General features: G+C 34.6%; 2 protein-coding genes across 5 annotated transcripts; one reads left to right on the top strand and one right to left on the bottom strand.

Moving 5' to 3' along the window:
* Positions 1-244: 244 nt before the first annotated feature.
* LOC109860723 (cytochrome P450 4C1-like) lies at positions 245-11,045 on the top strand. Of its 4 annotated transcripts, XM_020439997.1 has the most exons (14): positions 950-1,055; positions 2,202-2,305; positions 4,108-4,416; positions 4,503-4,612; positions 5,480-5,573; positions 5,704-5,892; positions 6,012-6,105; positions 6,805-6,907; positions 7,015-7,108; positions 7,264-7,370; positions 7,643-7,711; positions 8,459-8,627; positions 9,134-9,313; positions 9,406-11,045. In XM_020439997.1, the coding sequence occupies exons 3-14, from the start codon at positions 4,263-4,265 to the stop codon at positions 9,603-9,605; spliced, it is 1,563 nt and encodes a 520-aa protein (XP_020295586.1). In that variant the 5' UTR covers positions 950-1,055; positions 2,202-2,305; positions 4,108-4,262; the 3' UTR covers positions 9,606-11,045. The 4 variants fall into 4 exon arrangements, with proteins under 4 accessions (XP_020295588.1, XP_020295585.1, XP_020295586.1 ...); XM_020439999.1 differs by lacking the exons at positions 950-1,055; positions 2,202-2,305 and adding an exon at positions 245-500; XM_020439996.1 differs by lacking the exon at positions 2,202-2,305 and having other exon boundaries at positions 947-1,055.
* A 496-nt stretch (positions 11,046-11,541) lies between these two features.
* LOC109860722 (inosine-5'-monophosphate dehydrogenase) lies at positions 11,542-13,829 on the bottom strand. The gene is made up of 2 exons (XM_020439995.1): positions 13,393-13,829; positions 11,542-13,144 (listed from the first exon to the last, which is right to left on the bottom strand). The coding sequence occupies exons 1-2, from the start codon at positions 13,714-13,716 to the stop codon at positions 11,900-11,902; spliced, it is 1,569 nt and encodes a 522-aa protein (XP_020295584.1). The 5' UTR covers positions 13,717-13,829; the 3' UTR covers positions 11,542-11,899.
* Between the last annotated feature and the right edge of the window lie 436 nt (positions 13,830-14,265).

Here is a 14,265-nt window from a genome sequence, read left to right as displayed (position 1 = left end):
TTTCAACCGTCGATCGACTAGTATAATCGACGTCGAATCGACGTCGATTCGACAAGGTATTTCTGACTGGGAGAATAGCAGAAATTGAAAGAAGTTGAGGAAATGAAAAAGAAAAAATGAGAAAGTGGCCTTCGGATGTTGCGAAGCATGCGCAACAGATTGGAGAGTCACCTTCTCATTTCTTCTTTTTTATTTTCTCGACTTCTTTCAATTCCTGCTATTCTCGCATTTCAATTCTTGTGTTTACTGCACTCTCTTTGTTCCCTCTTGCTTAACTGGACACAGCCTAGTGCTTGCCAAATCGACAAAATATTCTGTTTTAGTTGCTCAATAAGCAAGTGTATAAAAATAAACCCATGTATCGAATTCTGCTGAATCAGGTATCTCAAAGGATTTATACAAACTTAGTTATTATCTAATCAGTCAGCAATAAAAAAAATCAGCTGATCACACTTCTCGGATTCCTCTGCGTGGATGAAGTTCTTCTGCTATATGATAAAGTAAGTGATTTTTTACAATCAGAATGAACATGGAGAAAAAACTTTAACATTTTATATGTCAATAAGTCAGTTTTTTCATTATTCTTTTTATGTGGTGCAAAATAAATGAGAGGAAATTTAAAAAATAAATCACTCATTTACACATAGTGATTACGTTAGTTTATTTGCTGCTATATACACTGATTTATTATCGGGATTTATACACAATTTACAAACGCAATATGTATATTTATAATTACAAAATTTGTAAAATTAGCGTAATTTAAATATTAATGATCCTCTAATTGATAAATCCAAATCAGGTAAAATCGTGTATCTGTTTAAAAAATTTTACTGCAGTTTAAATGCAATGATATAATCACAAAACGCTTACATGTATGATTTATGTAGTAGTAGCTTCTCATAATAAAGCGTTTCATCTATATAAACATGTGTACGACCATGAAATGGTGATAGTCCAGTAGTGTTTGTCGTTCGAATCGGATCTGTGCTTTTTCTTATCGTCTTTAACAAATGAGTTAATGATTTTCGTCACTGCTAATTGTTGTGTAACAAGTAAGTAAGAAAATTTGTTTTTGAATCGAATTACTCGTTTTATGACTCGAGAATACATTTCAATATTTAAAAATACACGCTTTTAAACATATCGCTTATAGTAAATCGTGTATTCTCACACACGGAACATTCCGTATAAATCTTCGTTAACACAGATGTTCATTAGACATCTAATGTTATGTCTGAGAAACTATTATTATTACATCTGATATTTGATGCTTTCGCGGTGTGTAGTATTAACATACAAAGATGTTTTTTTGGGTTTGAACCGCGTTAGTGTCATTTTTACACCGACGTTTTGTGAACACTACAGCTCACGTCATCAGGGTTTAAAACATTACAGCTCACTTCATCAGGCTGCTCTTTAAACCCTGATGAAGTGAGCTGTAATGTTCACGAAACGTCGGTATAAAAATGACACTAACGCGGTTCAAACCCGAAAAAAACATCTTTGTATGTTATTATTATTACACTTTTTTATTATTTAAGTAATATTTACAGTAGAGAAAAGTATATTGAAACTGAAGAATTGAATAAATCTGTTAACTACTCTCTCTTCTCTCTCTACTCTCTCTGTTTTGAGTAAAAATTCTAATCTGTTTTGAATCGTATCTTTATTGTAAATTATATCTTTAAAAATTTTTTTTTCGAGTTACGTGTAACGATGCTTTGAAACGTTTATTATAAAACTTGTCTTCAACAATTATTGCATATTTATTGACAAAACAGAAAAAAAAACTGAAGAGACTTATATTTCATCCATTTTACTAATCGATTTATATAATTTATTATATTATTTCATATTATTTCATACTTTCGTATTCTTTATCTAAGGTGTTCTGTGAATTATACATCTACAATTTCTCGCGTGTCTCAATTTTGAAGTCCGCCTTATCGGACGTTTATTTTCGTTGATTTTACGCGAAAAAGCCAGTTAGCGCAAAACTTGATGTCACTTTATAGAAATGGAAACTGTCACTTTACATAGTTCGCATTTACATTTCAAGTTTAGTCTATATTTAAAACATACTGGCTTAAAAGAAAACAAAGTGATAATTCAGTGACATGCCCCATTGGCATATTAACTTCTGCGTAAAAATAAAATATTTAGCAGATACGATATATCTACTGATAAAATATCTACAGGTCAAATCTTATGACGATAAATGCGAAAATGTGAAAGATATCACCGAGGCTACGTTGGAGGAGCGCACTATTAGAGCTGTGGCAATATTCTATCTTCATTAAATGTAAAAGCAAAGATAAGTTAATGCAACAGCGTTGATAACGCGCTTTCCAAACTCAGCCCGAATAAACAGATAAAAAAATCAAAGATAATATGCGCAAGTTCACTTGATTGTTGGAAACAGCAAGTCCGTATTGTATATAGTCAGTAAACTCTTTACAAGTTATAGAGCTGCTGTAATCCAGGTAACATACGACGTTCAACGAACAAATTTCGGTATTAATCCACACAACCACGAACATTAGGAACGTATACATTACTGAACGTGCAAAGTCGAAATATTTACATTTGGATAAGTTTTTAAAAATATTCACATTACAGTATTTAAAAGTTCTTTTGGATAAAATAATTGAGATATTTTTGGATGAAATATGTGTAATTTCACAATAAAAAAATTAATGTTTGAAAGTTAAGATTGAACTTTGAAAATTATTTAAAAAAAAAACTGACAGATAAGAAATCTCTTGAAAAACACTATGAAAAGATAATCAGTTTGACAAAAGATGATCTCAGGTTCAGAAGTTGGAAAGTTCAATTTGTATAGATTAGAGATGCGAACGGATTTGCAGGATTTTATGCATTGTAAGTAAAACTCAAGTGTTTCTCTTTCAGACGTTGCGACTTTAGTTTAAGTTCTCTTAAGTGTGTTCTCTATCTAATTGTTATTTTCATTTTAACACGACACTGTTGACTTGATAACATCACATTTTATCTTGACATTTATACACATTGTCGGAACAGATATAAAATGTTTTTAGACCTGAAATCTGAAAGAAACACTCGCGTTTTAACTACAATGCATAAAATTTTGCAAACCGTTCGGTACAGTCTCTCCATTCTATTCAAACTTTAAAAAGACTTATATAACAAACTATTTATAGCAACGGATTCTAGGTAGTTATTAGATTACTTTTAGAATTTGATTTCCCACTCACAATTTGTAATTCCGACGCTTTTAACGTTTTATTTCTTTTCAAAAAAAGAAAAAAAAGTCGACACAAATCGATACTATTTCGATTGGAAAGTTACATAAGCTGCGTTCTATTGTATGCACTTTATTAGTATCAGAAATTAACTGTAGGCGTGAAGTATGGTATCTGTAATAGTGACATCGGAATGTAGTTTGACCGGTAAATCTGAAGATCACACGAGTCATCTCCAGGATGCTAGAGAAATAAACAAAAGTTGTTTTTCTTAGTTTTTAAAGTGATACCGGATATCGTTTTAAAAAATGTTTAAATTTCAATATCTGAAGATCTAATCTGGACATTTTAAATAAAATCTGATATAAAGTCTGATATATTTTTTGTCTTAATTACAATCTTATGCTACCTCTAGACTATGCGCGTATTCGTGATTCGTTATTCACGATTCGCGATTATACAAACACACTTTTTGCGCGTGACTACTACGTAACTACGTAGCGCATCGCTACGAATCGCGAATCACGAATCACGAATACACGCATAGTCTATTCCCAACATTTAATGGTACATACAATTTTAATAGAAGTATAATGTAAAGCGATTAGATTCATATCAATATACAAATATATCGCATGGTATAAATATGTACATAAAGAACAGTAAAGAAAAATTATGCTCGAATTTAATGTGCGTGTTTTGCATTCGAAAAACTCGGTTATATAACACAAGTGAAGTGCTATATTGTATGTATACACATTTAAAATATATTCCGCGGCTGTTGCCATAATTACATGTTGTTTGCTCAATCAAAAATTCGCGTGTATTATTGTTTGTTTTATTTCCGGATCGTGAGACAAATGACAATAATTTCTCCTTACAGACTAGTGCGTAATATATTTATACACACCGTGTAATTTTTGCTTACACTTAAAATTGAGAAGAGAAGGCGCACGCGAATCAGAGTGCTACAAAGTAGTCTTGATTGAGACACTTTAAATACCTCGCAGAAAGAATTCAAATCGCCCAACAAGAACAATGATCATAGCTCTGTTGCTGTTGGGCGTGTTTATTCTATTGTTGTATCATTATTCCGTTCAATATGGAAGATTTGGACGATTTATCAATCAACTACCGGGAATGCCGACGCGTCCGATTATCGGCAATACTCTAGAATTTCTCATTTCACCAGGTAACAATTACACAGGCGTTGCATTATTGGTTTTGTTAATGTTTCATTTGTTAAATTTTTCTGTATATACGTTGTGCATCTTTCAGAGAAACTCTGGAAACTTAATCGTCACTTAAGTGAAATATATTATCCAATTCATAGAATGTGGTTCTTCACGAGTGGTCAGGTCAGCATTCGCCATCCAAATGATCTAGAGGTAATGGACGTATAAAGTTACGTCCGGATAAAAAAAAAGATTTGCTAGAGTAGAAAAAAGATTACATGGTGAGCCAGAAAAATTTGCGAAGCTATTGTGAATTTTGTGTTTTGCCAAGCAAAACGTTTTTTGTTGATGAGAAACAAAATCTTCAACAAAGACTCAGCAAATTTTTCTCGCTGGCCGTAGAAAATTTTTTTTTCATGTAATGAATCGATTACAGACATATTAAGAATTATAAATTATTTTTTCTGTTTATGTGATATTATATTTTTGGATAACAATTGATTAAAACTGCGTTTTATCTTTTGTGTTTCACTTTGCCACGATTTTACCTCGTACGTAGACTTTGTGTGTCGTCGCAATAAAAAAAGATTCACTAAAATTCTTTATCGTTTATAGCTTCTGTCGTGGTCACCAAGGTTGTTCCTAATTTTCACGTCGTCGCGTTTTCGCTTTTTCTTTCTCACTCTAGCGTTCGAACTCGCCCGACACACTTTTTTTTTGTTTAGACTCTCCGAAAAATCTCTCGATGCTGATCTTAATTGGTAACAAAACGTGTCAATAATACAACTATATAATAAAATCATGTAGATGCAATCCAAAGAAGAGTTTCAACATTTCCGGATCGCAACTTCCGACCGTCAACTTAACAAGAAAGATATCGTCCAGTGACGGACGACGGGACGCTGTAACGCATAACGAAAAAAACTGCCACGTTATAACTTATTTCAATAATTAATTGCTCGGTTTTTTGTTACATCTGACACAATTGCATTATAAAATTATTTATAATTATTATAATACTATAGTTGTTTTTTAATTCAAATGTTATTGTTTACGTGTTTCATTATTTTGTGACGTTAGGCAATACTAGGCAATATGACGCAGCATCTGGCAAAAGGTGAACTATACGACCCACTTGTTCCCTGGTTGAAGACCGGCTTACTTACTAGTACAGGTAAATTATTAAACAGAACATATCTCCAAATTAGATCCAAGATAAAAAAACAAGTTTTTTTCTTCTACTTGTCTTATTGACAAAGCGCTCTTTAAAAACATTGTTTCATTCCTCTCTGTTGTATTTGTAGGACAAAAATGGCAAAGGAGGCGAAAGATATTAACGCCGGCGTTTCATTTTTCTATATTGAAACAATACATCGATGTTTTAATCGACGAGGGTAACCGCATGGTGAACGATATTCTGACAAAAATCAAGGACTCGACGGTCACGGATTTAATGTCATTTGTCAGTCATCACACGTTGAACGCGATATGCGGTAAATGTAAAAATTTGTACATATAGTTGCATCTATATAATAGACTTTTTTTCCTTTAACTTGTAAGTTCTCTCTACTCAGTTTAAAACAAGTGCAAGTGTAACAAAAATAATTTATAGAAACCTCTATGGGAATTTCTCTGGAAACTATGGGTGAATCTCAGGAACAATATCGCCAGGCGATTCACGATATGGGTACAATTCTTCTTTACAGGTAACACAAAAATTCTTCATTAAACATTTTTAATTATAATTTTAATCACTTGCGGTGCAAAGAAATTCACGGTTGCGCGTGCCAGCAGAACGCGCATCAACTGATGATAAAATTACATATGTATGAATAATAAATTTATTTATTAATAAATAAATGCGTCACAGTTGACGTACCACGCACGTCATTTTTCTTTCTGCAACAATCGCCTAACGACGTGTGTAACACGTCGCTGGCGTTCCGGTAACAGAAGCATCTCAACGTGCGTGGCACGTCTTTCCACCGCAATTCAACATGTAAATTGAACAAGAAGAACTGGTCTTCAATAAGGGAGAATTGATATTCAATAAGATTCACTTTATCATCATGATTTTATAGACGAGATACAAGCTGATCATAAAACGTCTAACGTGTTTCATAACGATTAATAACAAACCACTACTAAAAACAAGCCACTTATTCTTGAGACTAACAATATAATCGAAATAACAGCAAAAATCATTATTCAAGATACGACTCATTATAACACATCTATTAGTGAGATGCAACATTGTTTCTTAGATGTTCAACTACTGCGTAATAACACAGTATGATGAGTAAAATGCTACAAAAAAAAATAGACATTTATTTCTTAGAACATAGTTTATTATTTTTTCAAATATATGACGTACATACATATAATGCTATATAAATTATGTGTAGAACCTGGAGACCGTGGTTTCGCTCCGACATGTTATTTGCATTGTCTCCGATGGGTAAATTGCACACAAAAAGCTTAGACATACTACACAAATTCACTAATAAAGTAAGCAATAAAATCGCGTTTATTTGCAGTTTTTTCTTTTCCCAAATAAAATTGCATACTTGAATATTGTACAATTCATAAAATCTTTTTCTCGTACGTATATGTAGGTAATCACAGAAAGAAAGCAATATCATGAGCGCACCAATGGGCAATATTTGAAATTCCAAACCAATGAAGCGGACTCAGACGAAGTAATAGGAAGTATGTAAACTGATCAACACAAATTGTTTCTTTTTACTATATATATCAAATTTTTGTATTAAAAAAAAAACGTAAACAAATGTTATCACAGATAGTAGCATGTATCAACTTAACACGCCGTTATTCTTCAAGCTATTTTTTTGTTTTTTTTTAAGCACGAAAAAAGCGACTTGCTATGTTAGATCTTCTGATAGCGAGCGCCCACGAGAACCAGTTGAGTGACGCCGATATCAGAGAAGAAATCGACACATTCATGTTCGAGGTAAGCGCTTTTGGTTCTCATAAAAATTATTTATAGCAAATGACGTTTTGACAATTGTTGACCGTATAACCGTGATATTAAACAGATGTAAATCGATTCTTTGACCAATTTCATTTGCATGTCGAATATAAATTCTTGAGAATAACATAAACGTTGAAGCGAATACTTGTACAAAAATTAAATTTTTTTATGTAAAGAAATATATTAATACATTTTACTATGCTTATGCATTATTTATACCAAATGTAGAACACCCGTCCACTTTGTTACAGGGTCACGATACCGTAGCAATGGGTATAATCTTCTCTCTGTTACTATTAGCTGAGCACAAAGACGTTCAGGTATTTTTGTTTTACAATATAAATTAGTGGTATGTGATATATGTATATACAGGGTGTCCCAGAATTGGNGTAACATCTCTCGTGAACAAATAAAAGGAGTAAAACTGAGTCAAAATGTCCTATACTGTTTTGCTAGATTCGCAATAATTACCGAGATCTTAATTAACAAAGATCAGCGAATAAGCATGCATCGGGCTGTCTTACGCGCGTAAGACAGCCCAGTGCGCTTCGCGCGCTAACGGTGTTACCCATAGCGACATATGGGAGAAGCTAATATAACAGCATATATTATAACATATACGTATTAAAATGTAATTGTGCGAAGCGCAATTCGCGGATCTTTGTTAATTAAAATCTCGATAACTATTGCGAATCTAGCAAAATGATATAGGACTTATCAACTCAGTTTTACTCCTTCTACCTATCTACGAGAGATGTTACACCAATTCTGGGACACCCTGTATATATGGTTTTTCATTAAGTAAAACTATTGAGAACAAAATCTATTTTTCTAGATTTTTCTAGAATCTTCTATTTTTAGAATTATAAATTTCAAACATAACAGAAGAAATATACATCTACATGTAAACAATGGTTTTCTTAATATGCATCTAGAGATAATATATGTACACGTGTATATGCAGAGGAAATTACGCGCTTACTGCGCACTTTTCAAGTTTCGCAACAATCATCTATACATGTAATGTACATGAAAATTGAATCATCTTTTATGTTAAAAATAAACAGGATCGTGTCAGAGAGGAAGTTGACGAGGTAATGGAAAATAACGGCGGGAAACTCACTATGACAGCTCTGCAGAATCTGCCATATTTAGAACGATGTCTGAAAGAATCATTGAGATTGTATCCCAGCGTTCCTTTCATATCGCGAGTCGTGTCGCAAGACGTAAAATTACGTGAGTAAAAATATCCTAACATTATATCGAATGAGCGCAAACATTTTGAACGGATTCTACAACAGCAAAAGATAGAAAACAATGAAGATTATCTTGGTAGAATAAAACAACTCGTTTTATTTTCTTTAATAAAATCAAGTTTTAAGTAAAATTAATACTTGGTCCCCATTTTTCTATCGCAAAATTTAAAACTTTTGCGCTCACCCAATATGTAATTAACTTATTATAATTATAAATAAGCAAATCTTCTTTCTCCTTTTGCTATTTATTTCCTCTTGTACTATTACTCTATAAAGTCACATTCGCCAAGATATCAAGTCCCAGTTACTTATGTTATTGGTTCTTTTTAACTCCGGACAAATTTGTTTATTAACTACTATGAATATATGTTTACTTTGTACTTTTCGGGTATTTTAATATCCGTTCATAAATTATTTTCCCATACGTACAAACAAATGACCTCATCATTCTTAGTTTTGAATTGTTTTGTTTCTCGTTATTTTCAGAATCATATACGATACCGGCTGGAACGGTGCTGCACATTAACATCTTTGACACTCATAGAGACCCAAAGTTTTGGGAAGATCCAGAAAAATTCGACCCGGATAGATTTTTAACGGAAAATGTCCGAAATCGTCATCCGTATTCTTACGTGCCTTTCAGCGCCGGGCCGCGAAACTGCATAGGTAATACATATATACTATTCGTAACAAACTTCTCTAATTTCTTCCTATACAATAAACCGCTTTGTATGATGCGAATATTTGTGAATAAACAGGTCAACGTTTTGCCATGCTGGAGCTCAAGGCTGTGATAGCGTCTCTGGTGCACAAATTTCATTTGGAACCGATAGATAAGTTAAGTGACTTGGAATTTAAGATAGACATTATACTTCGCGTTTCGCATCCAATCCGTTTAAAATTTATTCCCGTCGATAAATCGCGTAAGAGCGCGAAGTCTCAGAGTGCAAGATCCTAACGTGTGTCGCAACGTAACTAAATATATATACATATATTCATATATTCATATATTCTAGTATTAAAATTGCACGCGTAATACACGTGCAATTTTAATATATACATTGCACACGTAAAACACGTACTGTTGGACGCAATACAGGGTAATTTTGTAATAAAAAAAATTTCTAACATCGGAACTAGATATATTTTATAACATGTTTTATAACTAACATATATTTTATAACTAACATACATATACTTCAGATTTGATAACCGTGTTTTTGATGCAAGAGAATTTTGTGATAAAATATGTGTTGCATTCAATGATAAATTTTCTATAATAAATGTTGTATTAAACATCACTGAAAGTTGTGATAAATTTATAATATATATTATGCTTAATACATATATAATATGTGACTGTTACATAAAATTGTTCAACAAACATAAAAGTTCAGGAATGGAACAAGGCAAAGTTGATAAAAAAATTACATAACATTATAGTGATTATTTTCTCGTTTTGTTATATTTCTAAAAGTGTACAAAAATTATTATGCAAAGAAGTGTGTACGAAACACTTTGTTCTTGACGATTAAGATAGTTGAATGAAAAATGAGTAGGAGACTATATATACTCGTTACTTCTCATACCTATATTTTTTAAGTACTTCTCATACTTATATTTCTTAAGTGCTTGTTCAGTACTTAAGTACTTTTATATATTTCGTTAATAAACAATACATTCTCGAGGAGCGAGTTACAGACTTGTGAAGTTGCCTTCCAGCAAAGAACACAACACGAGTTCACATACTGTTAGACACTTAGTGATTTTCCATATAGATCAAGATCGCTGCAATTATTAGTTGTAAGTCAGTGCTTCAACACTGATTTGCAAAAAAACAAATCAGATCAAGGTACGCGACTTATATAACGTTCTTCATTTCATTAAAAAATTGTGAGTGATAGGATATCTTCAAGTTTATTTTTGAGATACGTGTAAAATAAAACTATATTACATAAAATATATTATATAAAAAAAAACCACATAATAAATCTTATGTAACAAATTGGTGTTAGACCAATGATTATTTGAGGAACATAGAACATTTATACAAAAAATCGAGAGATGGATAGATTGTTCAATTAATAATAATCTATGTACATAATGTGTGTGTAGAATATACAATCTGCGTCAAGGATTAGTGCAAACAAGATCTGAATGAGCGGCAAAATAAGGTTCTCATATATTATAATACTTTATTGTCAAAACCGATCAAATACACAAAAACGCGTTTTTCTCCGAACATTTGCTTGTATGCGACTCGATATCAATTTAAAAAACTTTGGAAACTAATGTCCAAGTGATAGAGTTGCTTCACTTTTTGTTGCGTAATCCATTTTTTATTTTTTACCGTTTGTATTTGTAGAATCATGCAAATAAAAGATACTTTTTACATGAAGCGCTAATTACTGATCGATATTACACAATATTCCGACAAAGAGCTCTATTACGTCTGATATTACGTATTACTGTGTCACCTTTTTTGCTGGAAAGCAATCTTAGAATGCGTCATATAAAGTTTTATGTTTTCGATTAAAGTTCTCTCGTGCATATGATTAATTTTTTTTTTTTTTTGCTTGATTCAAGGTAAATTACTTGCAACAGTGGCAAATCAAAGTCTAGCATCATTTGCGCTTTAAGCTCGATTTGCGTAGCTGCATGGTGATGACTCAAGTCGGTAATTTATTCTGTTTTGCCAAGAAGTGCAACAATTATTAATTGATTACAACTGTCTGTAAATTAAACACATAGACGCTGTTCGCTTCAAGAGATGCGCAATTTCATCATGTAGTGTGACTATATAAAAAAAAAAAAATAAAAAATATATACAAACATATATATAATTTTTTTTTATATACAAACATATATATAATTTTTTTCTAAAATGTATAAATAAATATACTTGGATGTATTATGTTTGTAAAATCTTAATCTTTCTGTATATACGTACCTATACACATGTAATATCTTACAGAAATAACGATCTGAGAAAAGTATTTGAATGTGTTTCACACAAATCGAAAACATATAACATTTATATACGCATTAAATTCTGCGCAGAAAAAAAAATTTATATTTTTACTTTGTCATACAGAATTGGCGTGACTTGAATGTAAATCAAGTCGATACGTTAAATGGAAAGCTCCTCCTTTTGTAGTTTGTTGTTTACGCAATCTGAATTCTTTTCTAATTAAATGCAGGTACCTGTCCACATGACGTAAGTATGTCCCGCGAGTATTTCTCGTCGTTAAATTAGTAAAGTCTCTTCTCATAAGAGAACAAACTGTGCACATTGCCTTCCAGTTGCGCCGAGTGCGTTCTTCTCTCAAACTTCAATTCCCCGTTGTACATCATGGATCGCAGAATGCCGAGCGACTTTGCTCCGATGTCCTGGCAACCGTGCTTGATGCCGCACGTTAAATACGGAAGAAATTTGAGAACGGATCCCTTATCGACAATCGATCCACTCACACCTTGCGCCACCTTCAGTTTGTCCATTTCGTTGTGAAAATATCTATCCATGGCCGAGCCCTTGGCGTCTTTTCTATCCATTGCTTCCAACGAGCCCATTCCTCTGTATTTTTTCAGACGTACGCCATCGCTGAAGAAGTACTCGCCCGGGGCCTCGGACGTTCCGGCCAATAAAGAGCCCATCATGACTGTACTTGCTCCTAAACTGAGACCCTTGATGATATGTCCGATAGACTGAATACCGCCGTCCGCTATGACCGGTATTCCGAATTTTCTCGCGTATTCGGAAACCTTGTAAACCGCCGTCGCCTGCGGCCGTCCCACGGCCATCACCTCTTGCGTTATGCAGATGGAACCCGAACCCATTCCGACGCGCAACGCGTCCGCGCCCGCTTCTATGAGATTCTTGGCCTGTGTTGCGGTCACGACGTTGCCGGCGATCACTTGCAAATCCGGATACTCGGATTTGATATACTTGATCATGTCGACTTGATATCGCGAATTGCCCTGCGACGAATCCAACACAACGACATCCACACCGGCGTTAACGAGCAGTTCCAGTCGATGTTTGTCTACCTCGCGCGTTCCTATCGCAGCTCCCACCAGCAGTTGCTTATTCTCATCCTTACTAGCGTTGGGATAACTACGGTTCTTCTTCAAATCGGTTCGCGCCATCAGGGACACAAGTTCGCCACGTTCGTTTATTATAGGCAACTTTCCCTTCTTAGATTTCTCCAGTATTACATTCGCTTCCGGCAGCGTGACTCCCGCCGGTGCGGTGATGAGATCTTTCAGAGTCGTCATTATTGAGCTAAGCGTTTTACTTTGATAATCAGGCAAGTGCTCAAGAAAATCAATATCCCTAGATGTGACAATGCCTAACAATTTACCACCTACTTTACCCGTGTCCGTGACAGGAACTCCGCTGAAACCGTGTTCAGTCTTCACATTTAAAACATCATTGATCGTGTGATGTGGCGCCAACACAAGCGGATCCCTAATGAAGCCATGCTTGTATTTCTTTACCTGCAAATAAGCAAAATGTCTTTTCAGTATTTATTGAAAACTGTTGTTAACAAACAGATTTTACATAATTGTTCTTATACGTTAGGTGATACGAAATATATGCACACGCATGATAAACATTTTTTTTTAACAAAGGTTTACATCACAGTTTAAAGTTTAAAAAGCTGCGAACTGAATACTCTCGAGTAGTTAACTTGTAAGGATTCTGAAACGATTTCGCAATGAGAGAGACGGGTCGCAGTAAGTACCTTGTGCACTTCATTGGCTTGATATTCAGGGGTGCAGTTGTGATGTATGATCCCGATACCGCCGGACAGGGCCATCGCGATTGCCATGTCCGATTCGGTGACGGTGTCCATTGGGGAAGACACTAGCGGTGCCTTGAGCGTGATCTTTCTGGTCAACGGCGACAGCAGATCCACCTCGTCGGCGGTGAAGTCGATGTAACCGGGCAAAATAATGAAATCATTGTAGGTGAGACCGTCGCCCGCGGCGAACAACTTGGACGCCGACAATCCGTCGTCGGGCAGCGACATTTGTTCCGACCTCGCACTGGTCTCTTCATTGGCCATAATTTTTCACCGCGTTCTTAGATCTCGTGCACACTCGTCAGTAGTGGAAACACTCGCTGCTCCGGTTCCAATTCCGAAATGAGATTTTCGAGAACCGGAAGCACGTGTTTGCTCCGAACTATCAGTGGCGGTAATCACGTGACCTCTCTTCCCCATATTGCGTTCAATTTGAAAAGAGAATTTTATTGTGCATAGGAGAAAAAAACTGGGTAGAGTAGGGATAGCGTTGCGCGCGGGATTGGCGGGACACTTGCTGACAGCCAATGGCTGTGGAGTGAGAAGACTTTCTTGCAAGGGAAGTGCGCGAAACGAACGAGTTTTCGGACAACCGTGGTTTTCGTCTGTCCGGTTTCTTCTCAAATTGAACGCGGTATACATATATAATACTGGGTGCTTTCCTTTGACTATATAAGTATGGACTGCTAGTTCCCCCCACTTTTCCCATTTAAGCAATGTATAAGCAGCGTAGGTAACATAGATAAGAAATAGGCACCGCCTTTGGGCCAAAAAGCGGGAAATTCAAATATAGTTCGAGAAAGTAAGTAAGGT

Source organism: Pseudomyrmex gracilis, unplaced genomic scaffold, assembly GCF_002006095.1.
Source record: "Pseudomyrmex gracilis isolate BER0280 unplaced genomic scaffold, ASM200609v1 scaffold_454, whole genome shotgun sequence".
In the NCBI taxonomy this organism is placed as follows: domain Eukaryota; kingdom Metazoa; phylum Arthropoda; class Insecta; order Hymenoptera; family Formicidae; genus Pseudomyrmex; species Pseudomyrmex gracilis.
This window is presented reverse-complemented; position numbering and strand designations above follow the sequence as displayed.

What these genes read in the sequence shown, in the direction of transcription:
- LOC109860723 (XM_020439999.1), top strand. Translation starts at nt 4,263, where the DNA reads ATGATCATAGCTCTGTTGCTGTTGGGCGTGTTTATTCTATTGTTGTAT. An exon ending in AGAATTTCTCATTTCACCAG is followed by an intron (nt 4,417 to 4,502) that starts GTAACAATTACA and finishes TGCATCTTTCAG; the next exon opens with AGAAACTCTGGAAACTTAAT. An exon ending in CGGGCCGCGAAACTGCATAG is followed by an intron (nt 9,314 to 9,405) that starts GTAATACATATA and finishes GTGAATAAACAG; the next exon opens with GTCAACGTTTTGCCATGCTG.
- LOC109860722 (XM_020439995.1), bottom strand. Translation starts at nt 13,716, where the DNA reads ATGGCCAATGAAGAGACCAGTGCGAGGTCGGAACAAATGTCGCTGCCC. An exon ending in AAGCCAATGAAGTGCACAAG is followed by an intron (nt 13,145 to 13,392) that starts GTACTTACTGCG and finishes GCTTATTTGCAG; the next exon opens with GTAAAGAAATACAAGCATGG.